Here is a 15,844-nt window from a genome sequence, read left to right as displayed (position 1 = left end):
TTAACATGGTTTAAAATACATCATTATTCTGCAGTCTTCCAAGTTTAAATTATTCAGGTGGCTATAACGTCTGGTGTTCTAGACAAATACATATAATAGTATACTTATACTGTATAGTATGTTCAATTGTTGTTCCTCACTAGCAATTCATAGTTCAATACCCATGTAAAGCTGCAATGTCTAATGTCCATGAAAGCAGCATTTCCATCCATCTTTGTATATGCATTGGCAATGTACCATCTTAGATAATTTGTGTGTCTAACTTTCACTGAATAAATTTGTGCCTTTAGCATACCAAAAAATAGTAACCAAGGGAGTTCAAATTATATATAGTGTCTCCAGATTTTGAGGTCATCTGAATTTTTATTTCTTTATTTTTTTATTTCTTTTTTGCTACACTGGGGATTGAACCCAGGGCCTGGCGCATGCTAAACATGTGCTCTACCACTGAGCTACATCCCCAACCCTTTTTATTTTATTCTGAGACAGAGTATCACTAAATTGCCTAGGCTAGCATTGAACTTGTAATCTTCCTGCCTCAGCCTCCCAGTGCTTAATTTTATTATTTTTTTATAAAATTCATCTACTTTAAATTGCATAAGCATTTCTACCATTTATATTAAGAAAAATGAATTCTAAAAATGAGATAAGAGAATACAAGAAAAATAGATTTTTCTTTCAAATATTAACACACCAAAACATTTTGCTGAAAATAAAGTGACTTTTAATCTATAGATAAAGGACTCTCTAAATGATATTCAGGATACATTACAAGCTTTATTTTAAAATAGATTTAAATTCACAACAGGTCTTATAATGATTTCAATAAATCAGGCACTTCAGAACACAATGTAGTACAACAATTATGTGGTGACTACTTAATATTCCAAGAGGATAAAGATCTTTTTTAAATGTGGAAGGAAATTAGTCTTTCCACAGTGTTAATCCCTAAGAACTATTCTCCTTTATAGACTACAATATTATTGTCAGTTTCATGCACTTTTACTTTATAAAGAACTCCCACAGGAAGAAATTTCTGGAGGTTTTCCCAGATATATACAGCTACATTTTCTGTCGTGCTGTAGAGAAAAAAAAAAAAAAAGAAAAAGAAAGAAATTCAAAACGCAAAAAATAACCAAAATTTCATATCTAATAGTCACAGAAAACAAATTCTAGTGCTCAAAGATATCATTAAACTAGAACTTTAGAAATCACACAAAAATCAGATAAAATGTTAAAATCAATTCTTCTTTCTTACTATCTCTATAAAGCAAGATGGTGACACCCACCTTACAACATCTGCAAAATATGGTACATCTAGATCCAGATTCTTGTGATCAAGGGGCTTCATGATCGCCTCCTACACACAAAACAAAGGGGAAAACTACTGATTTTATTCATGACTCAAATTCCATATGGTTCTACCTAAGTCTCTAAATCTTACCCTATCATTTAGCCACTAACTCAGTACTGGTAAGTGATATATCCATGTCTTATAAAGCAATCTTTACAAAGTTTAAAGCTGTAAAAAAATAAAGACAGGTCCAGTTCCCTGCAATGATTAGTTATCCTTGTTACTGAATGCAAAGAGGTGAGAAACTAAAAATTAGAATTGCCAGGGTTTTCTCGAAACACAAGCCACTGTGATTCAAAATTCAATTTAACACTTCTTGAATTCTGTCAAAAAAGTTACCAGAAATGCTTTTCCACAACAGTGCCACCTATGAAACAATGCCACAATATCATTAGGACAAACATCCAATAGCAGTATATTTTATAAAACAGACCTGGACTGGAATTATGTAAGTAGCTAAATTTCTGCTATAATAATTTAAGAATGATCTTGGGCTCTCAGAAGAAAAATTACAAATGTGTAAAGACTATGTTACCATTTAGATATGAGGTATCCCTCCAAAAGCTCCTGTGTAAGACAATGCAAGAATGTTCAGAAGTGAAATGATTAGATGATGAGAGATGTGACCTAATCATATTAATTAATTAATATGATTAACTAGTGGATTAATCCACTGATATGAATTAACTGGGTGTAACTATAAGCAGGAAGGTGTGGTTAGAGGAGATGGGTCACTGGGGGTAATGCCTTTATAATTTATATATTTTCTCTGGTAAACAAAGGGCTCTATCACTTTCTGTCTCCCCATAACCCCTCTGTCTCTCTCCCCACTCCTTCTCGTTCTCTCTCTCTCTCTTGTAAACACACAATTACTTCCTAATGCTTACACATATTAACACAATGTTTTTCCTCGTCATTAGCAATGATTGTAATTGCTTTTTTTAAATAGGGTTTTCCTTTAAGTTCTTGTACAAAAATTCAAGCATTTGTGAAACAATCTAATTTTCTATATTATATGTTTTAAGGGTGCATTAATAATAATAACAATCATTTCATGATAAAACTAGAACAATATTTTTTAAAGGTACATCTGGATCCACTAGCTTTTAAAAATTATCAAACAATCAGGCATGGTAGTGCATGCCAGTATTACCAGACACTTGGAAGCTTGCAAGTGCAAGGCCAGCCTGAACAACTTAACTCAATAACTTAGCATCTCCAAAATAAAAAACAAAAAGGACTGGGGTTGTAGCTACACAGTACAGCGTGCTGGGTTCAATCCCCTGCACAAAAATAAATAAATAGATGAAATAAAATGGATCAAATGAAAAGATATTTTGAATGAATACCAAAAAAAAAAAAAGATATCAGCTATTTCTCCCTCTGGAAATAGCCCACAGTCTCCCATGAATGTATATTCCTTGCTTTACCCCCAAAGCTTCTCTCTCACTCTTAAGATAGCCCACATTCTTCCTTGAAGGTGCCTCTGTTTTCCTAAATAAATTTCTATGTCTTTGAAAAAAATAAAAAGGAAGGAAGGTAGGTAGGTAAAACAAATACCTTTGCTTTATCTTCAATCTCAGTTCAGTTTCAGCTTCTCCACAGAAGCCTCTTCTGCAGACTGCTTGTGCCATAAGCACACAAATAGGCATGTACAGTGTATGTTAGGTACACAAAGGAGGAAAAGAGCACAGCAAGCCCCTATGTAGTATTCAACTATATATGGGCTTGAGAGCTCTAATTATTGTCTTACATGGTATAATACTTGGTGTATATATATTGTATGTCCTTAGAAGACACAAGAATTCTGTCTTCATAACTTTCCCATAGTTCTTTCAGCACAGTGCTATTTGTTTGTTCACACATTCTCTTATTTCAACCAACAACTTTTGAGCATTTACTTTTCTTTACCTCCTGAAAAGGTAACACAAGTACCCTGTGGATTATGTTTTGTTCATCTTTGTATTCCTAGCTCTGAGCTCAAGAACTGTTGCAAAGTAGGCAAGAGTGTTGAATATATGGATACGTAATGGGAAGAAATAATATTTATTAACATCATTTTTATGAAACAAATGTCAAATTTTAGAATAAAAGTAAGCTGCAGAGTTGATGTGAAGAACTAAATAAATGATAGCCTAATAAAATCAGCTAGATGGACAAAAAGCCTACTCTCAACTTTACAACATGACCTGGGGCAAGTCAGTTAACTGCCTGGCATCTCTCAATCTTAATCTATGGAATGGAAAAAATGGTTTGGATGATCTCTAAGATCTCTTACAATGCAAGAATTATATGATAATACAATCAGTAAGTTCTTTATTAAATATCTGCTTCTGTGTTATCTCTGTAAAGAACTGCCCCTAAGTTTATAGTAAAGACAAAGTGAAAAATAAAGGGTGATGTTAAAATATAAGGGCAAAGGTATAAGGAATATTCAAAAAGGAAACAGAAAACTTCAAGGAGAAAATTGTGTCCGGAAATAAGGATAGAATTTGTGAAGTGGAGGAAATCAGTATATTCCAACAAGGAATACAAGGTAAGCATGCTACTTGCACATTGCCCCATCATTACAACACAGCTTTGACTACTTTCCATTAAGGAGACTTTTAGAATGCCATGAGAGCAATTTCTCCAACTATCCTCCCAGGCCCACACCCAACTCCACTCACAAAGTCATGGAACCCCAAGTGATAAATGACTGGGTAGGTGGAAAGGAAGTCACCAAAAATTATGCTGAGGACATAGCACAGAATTAGCACCCAATATGGCATTTACCTCCATATATTTTTTGAGGTCAGTCAAATTCATAACCATTCCTGTAACAGGATCGATCTAAAGAAGAAAAAAAGGTAAATATTATTTTGAGAGGCTCTTCACATCAAAACTTCTGGTAAACTATCTTAGAGGCTGTGCAACATGCAAACTGTGCCCATATTTGCCTGCATCCCAGAGACGACACCGATCTCAACACAAAAGTACACATGCATCAGGCGTTCTTTTCACTGCACAGCTCTTCCACCTGTCCACAGACAGCACACAAAGTCGACACTTAGGAAGAGGAAAGACCTAGAATGGCAGCAGTTCACCACACACAAAAGCCAACATTGATGAAACTGAAACACAAGTTTTCAACATAGAATCCACCAAGGAGACTGAAAGAAAACTCAGCAATATAAACAAAACCACACGAATATGTTCAGCACATACCTCTCCACATACTGTCACCTCAACTATGGGAAAGAAAACAAATTTTTAAAAAAACATGATTTTCAAAAGATTAATATGAAAGCACATATTAGCAACATAAATTATTAGATCTCTGGCCCGCAAAGCTATACTTATATTTTACCCAAAAACATTTGTCCTTTTAGATATCTATACAGGAGGCTAAGGCAGGAAGATCACGGGTTCAAGGCCAGGCTGGCCAACTTAGTGAGATGCTGCCTCAGAATAAAAAAAAAAAAAAAAAAAAAAAAGAGATTTTTAAAAAAATAAGGACTAGGGATATAGCTTTCAGAGGTAGAGCGCTTTCCCAGCAAGTGCAAACCCTGGGTTCAATCACCAGTACTGGAAAAAATATATATCCTTTCAGTTAAGACCATTTTATCAACTAAAGCAAGACTCAACCAAGACAGAAGAGCTTAGCACGAGCTTTGACTAAGTACAGGAAATTAGCCAATGCCCAAAGGGGTATAAATTCTTATCTGTTTATACATGTTTACATGTTTATATATTCTGCTTATATATTTATCAAGGTGTATCTGAATCTCTACCTGTAAAAGCAAAAATGTACATGCAGGTGTCCATCTATACACCAAACTGGCCCATTTCTGGACAGCACCTCTGAGCAAGCAAAATTACTACTGGGCCTTAAAAAAGAATGCATACAAAAAAAAAAAGAATGCATACACAGTTTACAGTAATACTTTGTTAAATAACAAGCACTTGCAAAGCATTTGAAAAAAGTCAATCAGTGCTTTACAAATTAATAGCTTCTATGAACTTGCACTTTTTCAGCTCCACACAAAAACCATTAGGTATTGTATGATAAGTGAGTACACCAAGAGTGAGAGGTATCATAGATAAACTAAGAGACAGTAACTAAATTAGAAATCTTGATTTTTATGACCCCTTGTCTGGTCTTTTTTAATGCCACTCCCCCAAACGCTGCTATCCTCTATAGCTTACATAGCTGTTTTTTGAGTCTTCAGCTGTGTCTCAAAGAATCAAGTCTCTTATCCTTATAAAAGTTACTTACTTTCTTGGAACACGGCTGGCAAAGTTTTAGACACAAACTATTTTTCTGCCATACAGTATTCTCAGGCAATATTCCCCTTTTATTACTCATTGCTTACTCAAAGAATACAATCTGGGGCTGAGATTGTGGCTCAGTGGTAGAGCGCTTGCCTAACATGTGTGAGGCACTGGGCTCAATCCTTAGTACCACATAAAAGTAAATAAAGGTTAAAAAAATAAATCTTTTTTAAAATGTGAAGGATGTTATAAAAATATAATCTAATTTTTAATTTTATTGTTTTTTAATTTAAAATAATTTTTAACTTACACATAAATATCACACATAAAAAAATTAAAAATAAATAAAATTGCACATAATAATGGCATGCCATGTGATGTTTCATTACATGTATACACAGTAATAATGCCTCAACTTTTACTGACCACTGAAGTTCCCAAGGGATATTCAAATTAGATGAAAATTCAAAATTAACACACTTAGCTGTTGTTAATGTTTAAGTTAGGTTAAACATATCTATTCATCTGTGAGGTGAAATGTCAAGACACATCCAACCAAGGCAACAGAGCTTTTCATTTTTTGAAATTCCATTTTACTTCTGATTCAAGACTCAACGCATTCATACTGTCCTTAAGGCCCCTTACTAGTCACACTTGCATTTACTGAACAGTCTTTCACCCTTACTGAAGGGATAACATTTCATCCTCTCCATATACTATTTTTTTCTTTCACCTTTACAATTGTTCTCTCACCTTTATAATTGTGCCCATGGCCATTCGGATTATTGCATTTCCCAAACAGTTTCAAGTTTTCCTCATCACTCAAAGATTTGCTGAGCAAAAGAAAATGAAAATCAGCATGACACAGTATCAAATTCAGACCCTCTCTCTGTTCCTTACATTATCTGCTCTGGTCTTTGAAGAGTTTCAAAATTTATTGTTACTGTAACTCACCAAGTAGAAAAATCACTTTGATTTCATTACTCATCTGTACATGGGGAACAAATGTACAATCCCTAATTAGACTACTGTACTGCAAAAAAAAAAATAGCATAAACAAACTTTAAATTCAATCCCTCTGCTGCACAGGAAGATTCCAACTACCTTGATAATGGTCCTTTCATTTTTCAATTCAACAAGGATTTACTGATAACCTACTATGGAAAAGGCAAGAGTAGAATGAAGCAAGGACATACAATTATAAACACAAGTAGATGTTTGTCCTCAAGCAGCTTAAAATCTCATTTCCCTGAAAAATAATCCCATGACTTCAGTTTCCTCTTTAAAAATCTTGCTCTACTCTGCCTCAACTTTTACTGCCCACTGAAGTTCCCAGGGGATATTCAAATTAGATGAAAATCCAAAATTAACAACACTTAGCTGTTGTTCCAGGCAGAACACAATTTAATGAATTTATATATCTATACCCGCTCAATCTCAGCTTCTGAGTTCTTAGCTCCCTCATACGTTTGAGCTTCCTATTATAGAATCCCTTTCTTTTTATGGTTGTTATTATTTCTCCCATTTTCTCCTACTGCTCACTCTAAGGGCGCTACAATTCACAAAGCTTTTGCACAAAATTCTCTCAGAAATACAGATTCTTGTACTTAACTCGTCACAAAATTGGCCACGTTGTAAGCTCCAGATAGGGAGCAGTGACAAGTGTGTATTGGTCCCTGTCATCTAGCAGAGGGCCTTATCAGCACAAAACAAACCCTGTCCAGCAATGGATGGATGAATCCTGTTATCCTCATTTTACAGACAAGGAAACGCAGGCTCAGGGAGTGGAACTAGCTAGCGAGGAGTGCAAGAATCCTCAAAATCAACTAATTCTTTGGTGCAGGAAGGCAGTCTGAGTGCTCGGCGTTCAAATCCCAACTGTGCGCCTGCTTAGAGAAAGAACATCAGGGCTCATTTCATCTTTGGTAGAAAGGAGACAAAACTAGCCTTGTCATTATATTAGACTCGGTAGCTCAAGCTCCTAGCATACAGAATTAGCTAAAGTCTATGGTGTTTGCGACGCTCTGGGTACTGTGTAATTTAGGAGTTAACTTCTGCTTAACTTCACACCACGGGGTAAACTAGGTGACTCAGGGTCAGAAGCCAGTGAGTAGAGCCTCTGGTTCGGAACCTGGGGCGACCCCTCCGCACTGGGCAGTGTTAACCAGCACAAGTTCGGCCAAGTCCTGAAGCCACTGCGTTTCTGCGCAGGTCCCCGACTACGGCCCCAGCGCGCGCGCACAACCCACCCTAAGGCCGCCGCCCCAGCCCCGCCCCAGCCCCGCCCCAGCCCCGCCCGCTCGGGCTCGAGCCCGCGCACGCAAGCGCGCACGCCGGCCCCGCCCCCGTGGCGCTTCACGGCGGGGCGGGTGCCCGCCTGCTGCCATCACACTTGTGGGCACGCCCCACCTGTGCAGCCGGTGGCTCGCGCTGAAGGAGACTAGGCGGGACACTCGCGCCCGGCGGCCACCGCCCGGGACCGCCATGCTCATAGTCTTCGGCCCCGCACCGGGCGGCCTGCGTCTAGTCTTTCCGCCCGCAGCGGCTGCGCAGTGCCAGCTTGCGCATCCCGGAAGTGGTCTTCCAGGTTCCCGCCCATCTCGGCCGCGGGCGCCACACTCCGCCCGCTGGAGGCGGTTATCTGTATCTCTAGCTATCTAAACACCTGCGAGCAATGGGTCGGGAGTTAGTGTCCTGAATTTTGTAAGTCTGCGCAGCCAGAGGCCACCCACGTGCTTAGGGCTTGTATGGGCACATTTTGTGTCCTGCAGTGACCTCTGAGCCTTCCCTCTAGAAAGCCCTGGCAGAGTTAATTAGAACAGAAAGCTTCAGTGGATGTGTGCTCTTAGGTGAATCCCAGAGCTGCAGTCCTCAAACTGCTTAATAACACCCGAAATTTGAGGGCATCTGTAGGAACAAGGGGCAATCGGAGATGACAGAACTATAACTTTCAGACTGTTGTGTAAGACTCTAATTTAAATTCCAGGAGTTGAGACTGGGGCTGCGGCTCAGTGGCAGAGCACTTGCCTAGCATGTGTGAGGCACTGGGTTCCATCCTCAACACCATATAAATAAATAAAATAAAAGCATGCTGCCCATCCACAACTGTACAAAAATAAAAATAAATAAATAAATTCTAAAGTCACATTTAACCAACCACAAGCGTGCATGGGCCCATTGTTAAATGGGTTGGCATAGCCCAAACACGTACACCCATGTGACACATTTAACAGGAAGAATGGTTGCCTTCAGAGAGAAAGGGCCTTGTTTCCTCACATCTACTGGCAAGGATGTTCCCGGTGCTGTTCACCTTTTGCCTCTGTTTTCTCGTTAAATATGTACTAGACATCTGCCAGGTGCCTGGCACTGTTCCAGCCACTGGGGAAGACAGCTTACATTGTATATGAGAAAAATCAGATTATGGAAAGCAAGACAAGTCAGTGATTGGTAAGAGACTAGGAAGTTTCCTGTACATTTAAGAAAAGGAAGATAAAAATCACAGGGATGGTAGAAACAAGCCCCAGTGGTGTTCTCTTAAACATCTCTGTCTCTAGCCATATCTTGTGTTTATTAATGCTATATAGCAAACATTATTCACTCATTTTTCAAATGCTTCTCTCTCCACTGGGCTGTAAAGAGAGGACTTAACAGAACTTAAAATTTTCAAAGATTTTTTGAGATAAGGCCTACTCCGGGATTAAAAGTTTTTTAAAAGCCCAGATAAGTGAATTACTTATACAAGATCACTCAGAAAAGAAACAATATTTCCCAGATATTGACTATATTACAGCTATATGCTCTCTAATAATCAATGGTTACACACTTCACTCATTCTGAAAATGTTTTAAATAGAACAAATACAAAAACAGAAGGAATTTATGAGAAATTGTTTTAATTACACGTTTTAGTAAAATATTTCATTGCATTTGCAGTCTTTCCTCTAATTTGTTCAAGCTAATTCTACACAAAGGTATTCACCAAATTCACCTTCAATAGTCCAGTTAAAGTTGTATTGAAACTCCTCCCAAAATCATAAATTGAAGTTCTAACCCATAGACCCTCTGAATATAGGTTGGGAAGGTTTTTGCAGATGTAATTAGGTGAGATGCAGTCATTAGTGTGGGCCCCAATTGAAGATGACAAGTGGATGACCTTATAAAAAGGGAAAATAGTCAAGTGTGGCAATTAGTACATACCTGTAGTCCCAGCTATTCAGGAAGCTGACACATAAGAATGGCTTGAGTCTCAGAGTTAGGGGCCAGCCCAAACAATAAAAATAAGTAAATAACATAGTAAGACCCCATCTCAATAAAATAAGTTAATAATAAAAAGGGAAATTTTTACACAGTGACAGACTCATATACAAGGAATGCCATGTCAAGTACAGGGACAATGCCATCTACAAATCAAGGAGAGAGGCCTGAAAACAAATCCTTCCTTCACAGCCCTTGGAAGGAACAAACCAACCTTAATGTCACACTTGCATCTTTCAGCTATAATTCCTGCTTCACTCACACAAGATCTACTAGCTCTGTGCTTGGTTCCTTTTCTCAGGTTTCTTTACTCAGAGGCAGCTCCTATTAAGAGGACCCATAAGATAGTGAAATGGACACATATTAACTTGTAACCCCCATAGCCATCACCCTTCAGCCCTTATTCACTCAATAAGTTAAAAAATGTTTACTCAATATCCTAATGTCAGACACTTATGCCAGAGTAACATAATGATGAATAATGAACATAAAGTTCAGTTAGTGGACGAGTCAAAAAGAAATAATATCATGACAAACTAAAAAAGACTAGTTCTGTCTCAGAAGGTAAAGGAAGGCTTCAGAGAGAAGCTGAACTGGATTTTTAAAGGACTTTACCAGATGGATAAGTAACAATTGTAGGAAGAAGATGGCAAGAACAAGGGAAATGTGGAAAATTTCCACATAAATGTAGCTCATTGAGTGCCTATTGACAAGTTATTGGTTACAATAGGGACTGGGTGAGAGATGATATTGTAAACATTGGAGACCAAATTATTGAAGGGCTGTTAATGTCCCTCTTTAAGTATAAAGGAAAGAAGGCTCCACCCTCCTCCTATCTCCTTCCTCGTATCTCTCCAATAAAAGGGAATTTTCATTTCTTGAATCATTTCTAGGTACATTTCCTGAGCCTTCTTTACTCACAGGCAAGGTAAGAATGTGTGAAAGTACCAAAGATGGCTGTGGCTTATGGTCTGGAACTATGCTCCCGTGGGGAGGGGGGACTGGGCCCAAACTCCTCACCTCTTGTAGTCCTGGCCATCTAATTCACCTTCTCGCCCCTGTGTGCTGCTTTTCAGGTCTAGATTCTAAGCCTGCTATCATTGGCATTCATATTTCTTCTAACCCAGGCACTGATCATCTCTCTTCTTTTCCCCTCACTCATACACTATATACTCCCTTTCTTTGAGGCTCTGGAACCTGGCTAGTGATTGATGGGCTAGGGAAGAGGCCCTACCTCTGTGCTGCACCTTAGTTATGTGCTCAATTTACTGGAACTTTCTGCATTGTATTACCAGGCACAGTGCTTAGATTATACAATGCCATTGATCTTTTTTATCTTTTTCTTTTGTGTGTGTGTGTGTGATTTGTTTGTTGTGTGTGTGTGTGTGTGTCTGTCTGTCTGTCTATCTTCTTCAGGAACCTTGGCAGGGCCAAGGCAAAATTCAGGCATCCTTGAGTCAAAAATCTTATGAGTATACTGCCAGCCTTTGTATATTTGAACATCACTCCCTGTATAGGAATGGAGTAAGAAATATAAAACAGAGGAATAATGACATCAGATCTGCATGCTTCCCAGAGGTCAACCAGAGTCATCTTTACCCCTCATGTCTAGCTAATAGATTAAACTTCCCTAATTTGTCTGAGAAAGTACAATGAATGCCTTTTCAGGGACTTCTGTGAACTTATCGGAACTTATGCTTCATGACTGCCTTGGGCTCTTCGCTTCCTCATCTGCTACATTGGTTCTGTTAACCCCTTCTTGCCATTCTATAGATGCTTTTGTGTTTTGCATCTCACAAAACCAGACATGGTTCTTGGCCCTTTTACTTATTGTCACAATACAAACGCCCCACACAAGACATTTATATGCTTTGAATGTTTCACTAAAGAGCTCAGGGTTTGTGAAGTTTGAAATAACTCTTAAGAAAAATTAAAGAGGAAACCAATTATGTTGGCCCAGGACTATACAGAAAACCTAACTAGGAGTTCATAGGTGCCCCCAAATTACATGTTTGGCAGCCTTCTTCAACAACAATCAATATGTAGACAGAGCCTGGACAATTTAACTAGCCCAAGATTGGGGTTCACCCAGGGAAAGAGGGTGTAGCTAAAGGGAAATAAAACAAGGGTTTTTGAGGGTGTTGGCAAGAGTGTGGTTTACTTTGCTCTTTAAGGCTTCTGGTAAAAACTGCTGGGGTTTAGAAATGTGGAGATTATATGGTCTCTAGTGCCACCTGTTGCCCAACTAAATGAAGAACTACTGGCTTTTCATCCATCTCTGAGAACTATTACCTGGAGATTAGAAGAAATGACTGATTTTAGTCATAACAACCACCTCCGAAGGCTGAGCTGGGAAAAGGTGGGGATGAGAGAAGGTAGTCTGCAGGAGGGTCAACAATTACAGTAGCATCTGCAGTGGACAGCAGAGAAAGAGCCAGTTTAGAGAAGGCCTCCAAGCATGAATGGGCTAGCTTCCTGCTATCCATACCTTAGACAATGATAACAGGCTGGTTGTGATGGAGAGAACAAGGTGCTTTTCAGATCTAGATCTGGATCTAAGCCTACTATCTATGATCACTTATAATTCTCACAGGACCTCTGTCATCCACCTATATTTTTTTAATTTTTATTTTTTCTAAGTAGTTATACATGACAGTGGAATGCATTTTGATACATCATACATAAATGGAGTATAACTTCTCATTCTTATGGTTATACATGATGTAGAATTACAAAGATCATGTAATCATATACACATATAGCATAATAATGTCCAATTAATTCTACTATCATTCCTACCCCCATACCTCCTCCCCTCCCCTCACCCTATTCTGCCCAATCCAAAGTTCCTCCATTCTTCCCTACTACCACCACCCCCCAATTATGAATCAGCATCCACTTATCAGAGAAAACATTCAGCCTTGGTTTGGAGGTGTTAGCTTATTTCGCTTAGCATGATATTCTCCAACTCCATCCGTTTACCTGCAAATGCCATAATGTCATTCTTCTTTAAGACTGAGTAATATTCCATTGTGTATATGTACCACATTTTCTTTATCCATTCGTCTGTTGAAGGCACCTAGGTTGGTTCCATAGCTTAGCTATTGTGAATTGAGCTGCTATAAACATTGATGTAATTGTGTCACTGTAGTATGCTGATTTTAAGAGCTTTGGCTATAAACCTAGGACTGGGTCAAATGGTGGTTCCATTCCAAGTTTTCCAAGGAATCTTCATACTGCTTTCCAGAGTGGTTGCACAACCACATTATTGCTTGTATTCTTGATAATTGTCATTCTGACTGGAGATGAAATCTTAGAGTAGTTTTGATTTGCATTTCTCTAATTTCTAGAGATGTTGAACATTTTTTCATTTTTTATTTGTTGATCATTTTTATTTCTTCTTCTGTGAAGTGTCTATTTAGTTCCTTAGCCCATGTATTCATTGGGTTATTTGGTTTTTATTGTTGTTAAATTTTCTGAGTTCTTTATATATCTTGGAGATTGATGTTCCATCTGAGATGCATGTGGTAAAGATTTTTTCTAATTTTGTAGGCTCTCTCTTCACATTATTGATTGTTTCCTTTGCTAAGAAGAAGCTTTTTAGTTTGAATCCATCCCAGTAATTGATTCTTTTTTAAAAAATTTATTTTTTAGTTGTACATAGTACCTTTATTTATTTTTATGTGGTGCTAAGGATCAAACCCAGGGCCTTGCACGTGCTAGGCGAGTGCTCTACTGCTGAGCCACAACCGCAATCCCCAGGAACTGATTCTTGATTTTACTTTTTGAACTTTAAGAGTCTTGTTAAGGATACAGATTTGGGCCTACTTTTTCTTCTGTTAGGGCAGGGTATCTGTTCTAGTGTCATAGTCTTTGATCCACTTTGAGTTTTGTGCAGGGTGAGAGACAGAGTTTTAATTTCATTTTGTTATATGTGCATTTCCAATTTTCCTAGCACCATTTATTGAAGAGGCTATTTTTCTCCAATGTATGTTTTTGGCATTTTGGCCTAGTTTGAGAAAACCATATTTATGTGGATTTGTCTCTGTGTATTCTATTCTGTACCATTGGTCTACATGTCTATTTTGGTGCCAATACCAGGGCATTTTTGTTACTATTGCTCTGTAGTATAGTTTAAGCTCTGGTATTGTGATGCCTCCTGCTTTATTATTCTTCCTGAGGACTGCTTTGGCTATTCTGGGCCTCTTATTTTTCCAAAGGAATTTCATGACTATTTTTTCTATTTCTAAGAAGAATGTTATCATGGGTGGGGTTGTAGCTCTGTGGTAGAGTGCTTGCCTTTCATGCATGGGCACTAGGTTCAATCCTCACCACCACATAAATAAATAAAATAAAGGTATTGTGTCCATCTACAACTAAAATTTTTTTAAAAAAAGAATGTCATCAGAACTTTCATAGGAATTGCACTAAATCTGTGTAGCTCTTTTGGTAGTATGGCCATTTTGACAATATTAATTATGCCTGTTCAAGAACATGGGAGACCTTTCTATCTTCTAAGTTCTTCAATTTTTCGTTAGTGTTCTGTAGTTTTCATTGTAGAGGTCTTTCACCTCTTTTGTTAGAATAATCCCCAAGTATTTTTTGAGGCTATTGTGAATGGGGTAGTTTTCCCAATTTCTCTTTCAGTTGATTTATCACTGATGTATAGAAATGCATTTGATTTATTTATCGGTACTGATTTTCTATCCTGCTACTTTGCTGAATTCATTTATTAGTTCTAGAGGTTTTCTGGCCAAATTTTTTGGATCGTCTAAATATAGAACCATGTCATTGGCAAATAGTGATAGTTTGAGTTCTTTTTTTCCTATTCATAGTCCTTCAATTTCTTTCATCTATCTAATTGCTCTGCTAGAGTTTCAAGGACTATGTTGAATAGAAGTGGTAAAAGATGGCATCCATATCTTGTTCCAGTTTTTAAAGGGAATGCTTTCAATTTTTTTTCCATTTAGAATAATGTTGGCCTTGGGCTTAGCATAGATAGTCTTTACAATAACTTTTATAATGTACTACTGAACATACCTCATCCACCTATCTGATGGTGGCAAGGACTCCATTTTAGTTTTCTTTCATGTATTCTTATTATTAGCTAGAGGGAAATATATCCAATAAATGTATATTTAAAACTCTTCTCAAAAGGCTATATTACCCTTGCTTAATGATTTCAAGGACAATCCCTAAGAAAATATAAAACCATAATTTTCTTACAAATTCTGTTTTTAATAGGACTTAAAACCAAATGTCTGTGGTTTGGGAAGTAGGATGCCTTCTTCTCTCTTTTCCACAGAGTACACTCACTTTAAATCTATTTCCCAGACCTTGAAGTTATCCCATCAGATAGGTACAAATGTGCCGTGGAACCCATAAGGCATTTGCACAGGTACCTCTGCTCGGCCTAGTTCTTCAAAGTTCCTGGCATCCAAGACAAGGAGAAAATTGTTTTCATTCTAGAAAAGGAAAGACAATACTGAACATTCCCTTCAAAAATCAGTCTATCTCCTCTGGGTGATAAAGTTCCTAAGAGAGAGACCATGTCTTATTCACTTTATTTATCTAGCATCAGCATCTAGTACAATGCCTCACCTATTCACTCACTAAATGTTTGCTGAATTGCTGAACTCAACTGAAAATAAAATTGTGGCTGAGTATTTTTACACTTAAAGCAAATTAAATTCTTTACATCAGTCACCTTCATAGGATCTCTTTGAATCTAACAATCATTTTACCTGGCCCTTTCCAATCCCCTAAGAGACACAGAAATTTTTTCTTCTGAACTAGAAATGCCTCAATTTTTGTGTTACTTCAGAGCTGTTCAAAGAGCAGCATCGAAAAGCAGACTGAGATTGCCCTTATCTAATTACATGAGTGCCACTTGTATGGCATGAGGACTAAACCCTTGGCACATATTACTAATTAATCACAGTATTTTTCCACCAAACCATTTAATGGCCAAGAATCCTATACC

The 15,844-nt window shown here is 37.8% G+C and overlaps 2 protein-coding genes across 6 annotated transcripts in view; both read right to left on the bottom strand.

The window, feature by feature from the left end:
- Positions 1–724: 724 nt before the first annotated feature.
- Pts (6-pyruvoyltetrahydropterin synthase) lies at positions 725–8,178 on the bottom strand. Of its 2 annotated transcripts, none has more exons than XM_077797724.1 (6): positions 7,941–8,178; positions 7,829–7,858; positions 6,342–6,361; positions 4,130–4,186; positions 1,290–1,360; positions 725–1,079 (listed from the first exon to the last, which is right to left on the bottom strand). In XM_077797724.1, exons 1-6 carry the CDS (start codon positions 8,098–8,100, stop codon positions 956–958), a joined length of 462 nt encoding a protein of 153 aa, XP_077653850.1. In that variant the 5' UTR covers positions 8,101–8,178; the 3' UTR covers positions 725–955. The 2 variants fall into 2 exon arrangements, with proteins under 2 accessions (XP_077653850.1, XP_026248362.1); XM_026392577.2 differs by lacking the exons at positions 6,342–6,361; positions 7,829–7,858 and adding exons at positions 4,562–4,584; positions 6,362–6,441 and having other exon boundaries at positions 727–1,079; positions 8,018–8,178.
- Positions 8,179–11,775: 3,597 nt separating this feature from the next.
- Positions 11,776–15,844, bottom strand: part of Bco2 (beta-carotene oxygenase 2) — a 35,285-nt gene continuing 31,216 nt past the window's right edge. For all 4 annotated transcript variants that reach the window (XM_077796917.1, XM_077796918.1, XM_077796916.1 and 1 more), the window contains one exon: positions 11,776–15,326. In XM_077796917.1, the coding sequence (XP_077653043.1) occupies positions 15,213–15,326 (114 nt within the window). In that variant the 3' untranslated portion in view covers positions 11,776–15,212. The remainder of the gene's footprint in view (positions 15,327–15,844) is intronic.

This window comes from Urocitellus parryii, chromosome 4, assembly GCF_045843805.1.
Source record: "Urocitellus parryii isolate mUroPar1 chromosome 4, mUroPar1.hap1, whole genome shotgun sequence".
Classification (NCBI taxonomy): Eukaryota; Metazoa; Chordata; class Mammalia; order Rodentia; family Sciuridae; genus Urocitellus; species Urocitellus parryii.
This window is presented reverse-complemented; position numbering and strand designations above follow the sequence as displayed.

Coding starts and splice junctions, on each gene's coding strand:
- Pts (XM_077797724.1), bottom strand. CDS start 8,100: ATGAGCATGGCGGTCCCGGGCGGTGGCCGCCGGGCGCGAGTGTCCCGC. Junction 4,187..6,341: donor GTGAGAGAACAATTGTAAAG/GTGAAAGAAAAA, acceptor TTTCTTCTTTAG/ATCGATCCTGTTACAGGAAT. Junction 1,361..4,129: donor ACCTCAAAAAATATATGGAG/GTAAATGCCATA, acceptor TTTTGTGTGTAG/GAGGCGATCATGAAGCCCCT.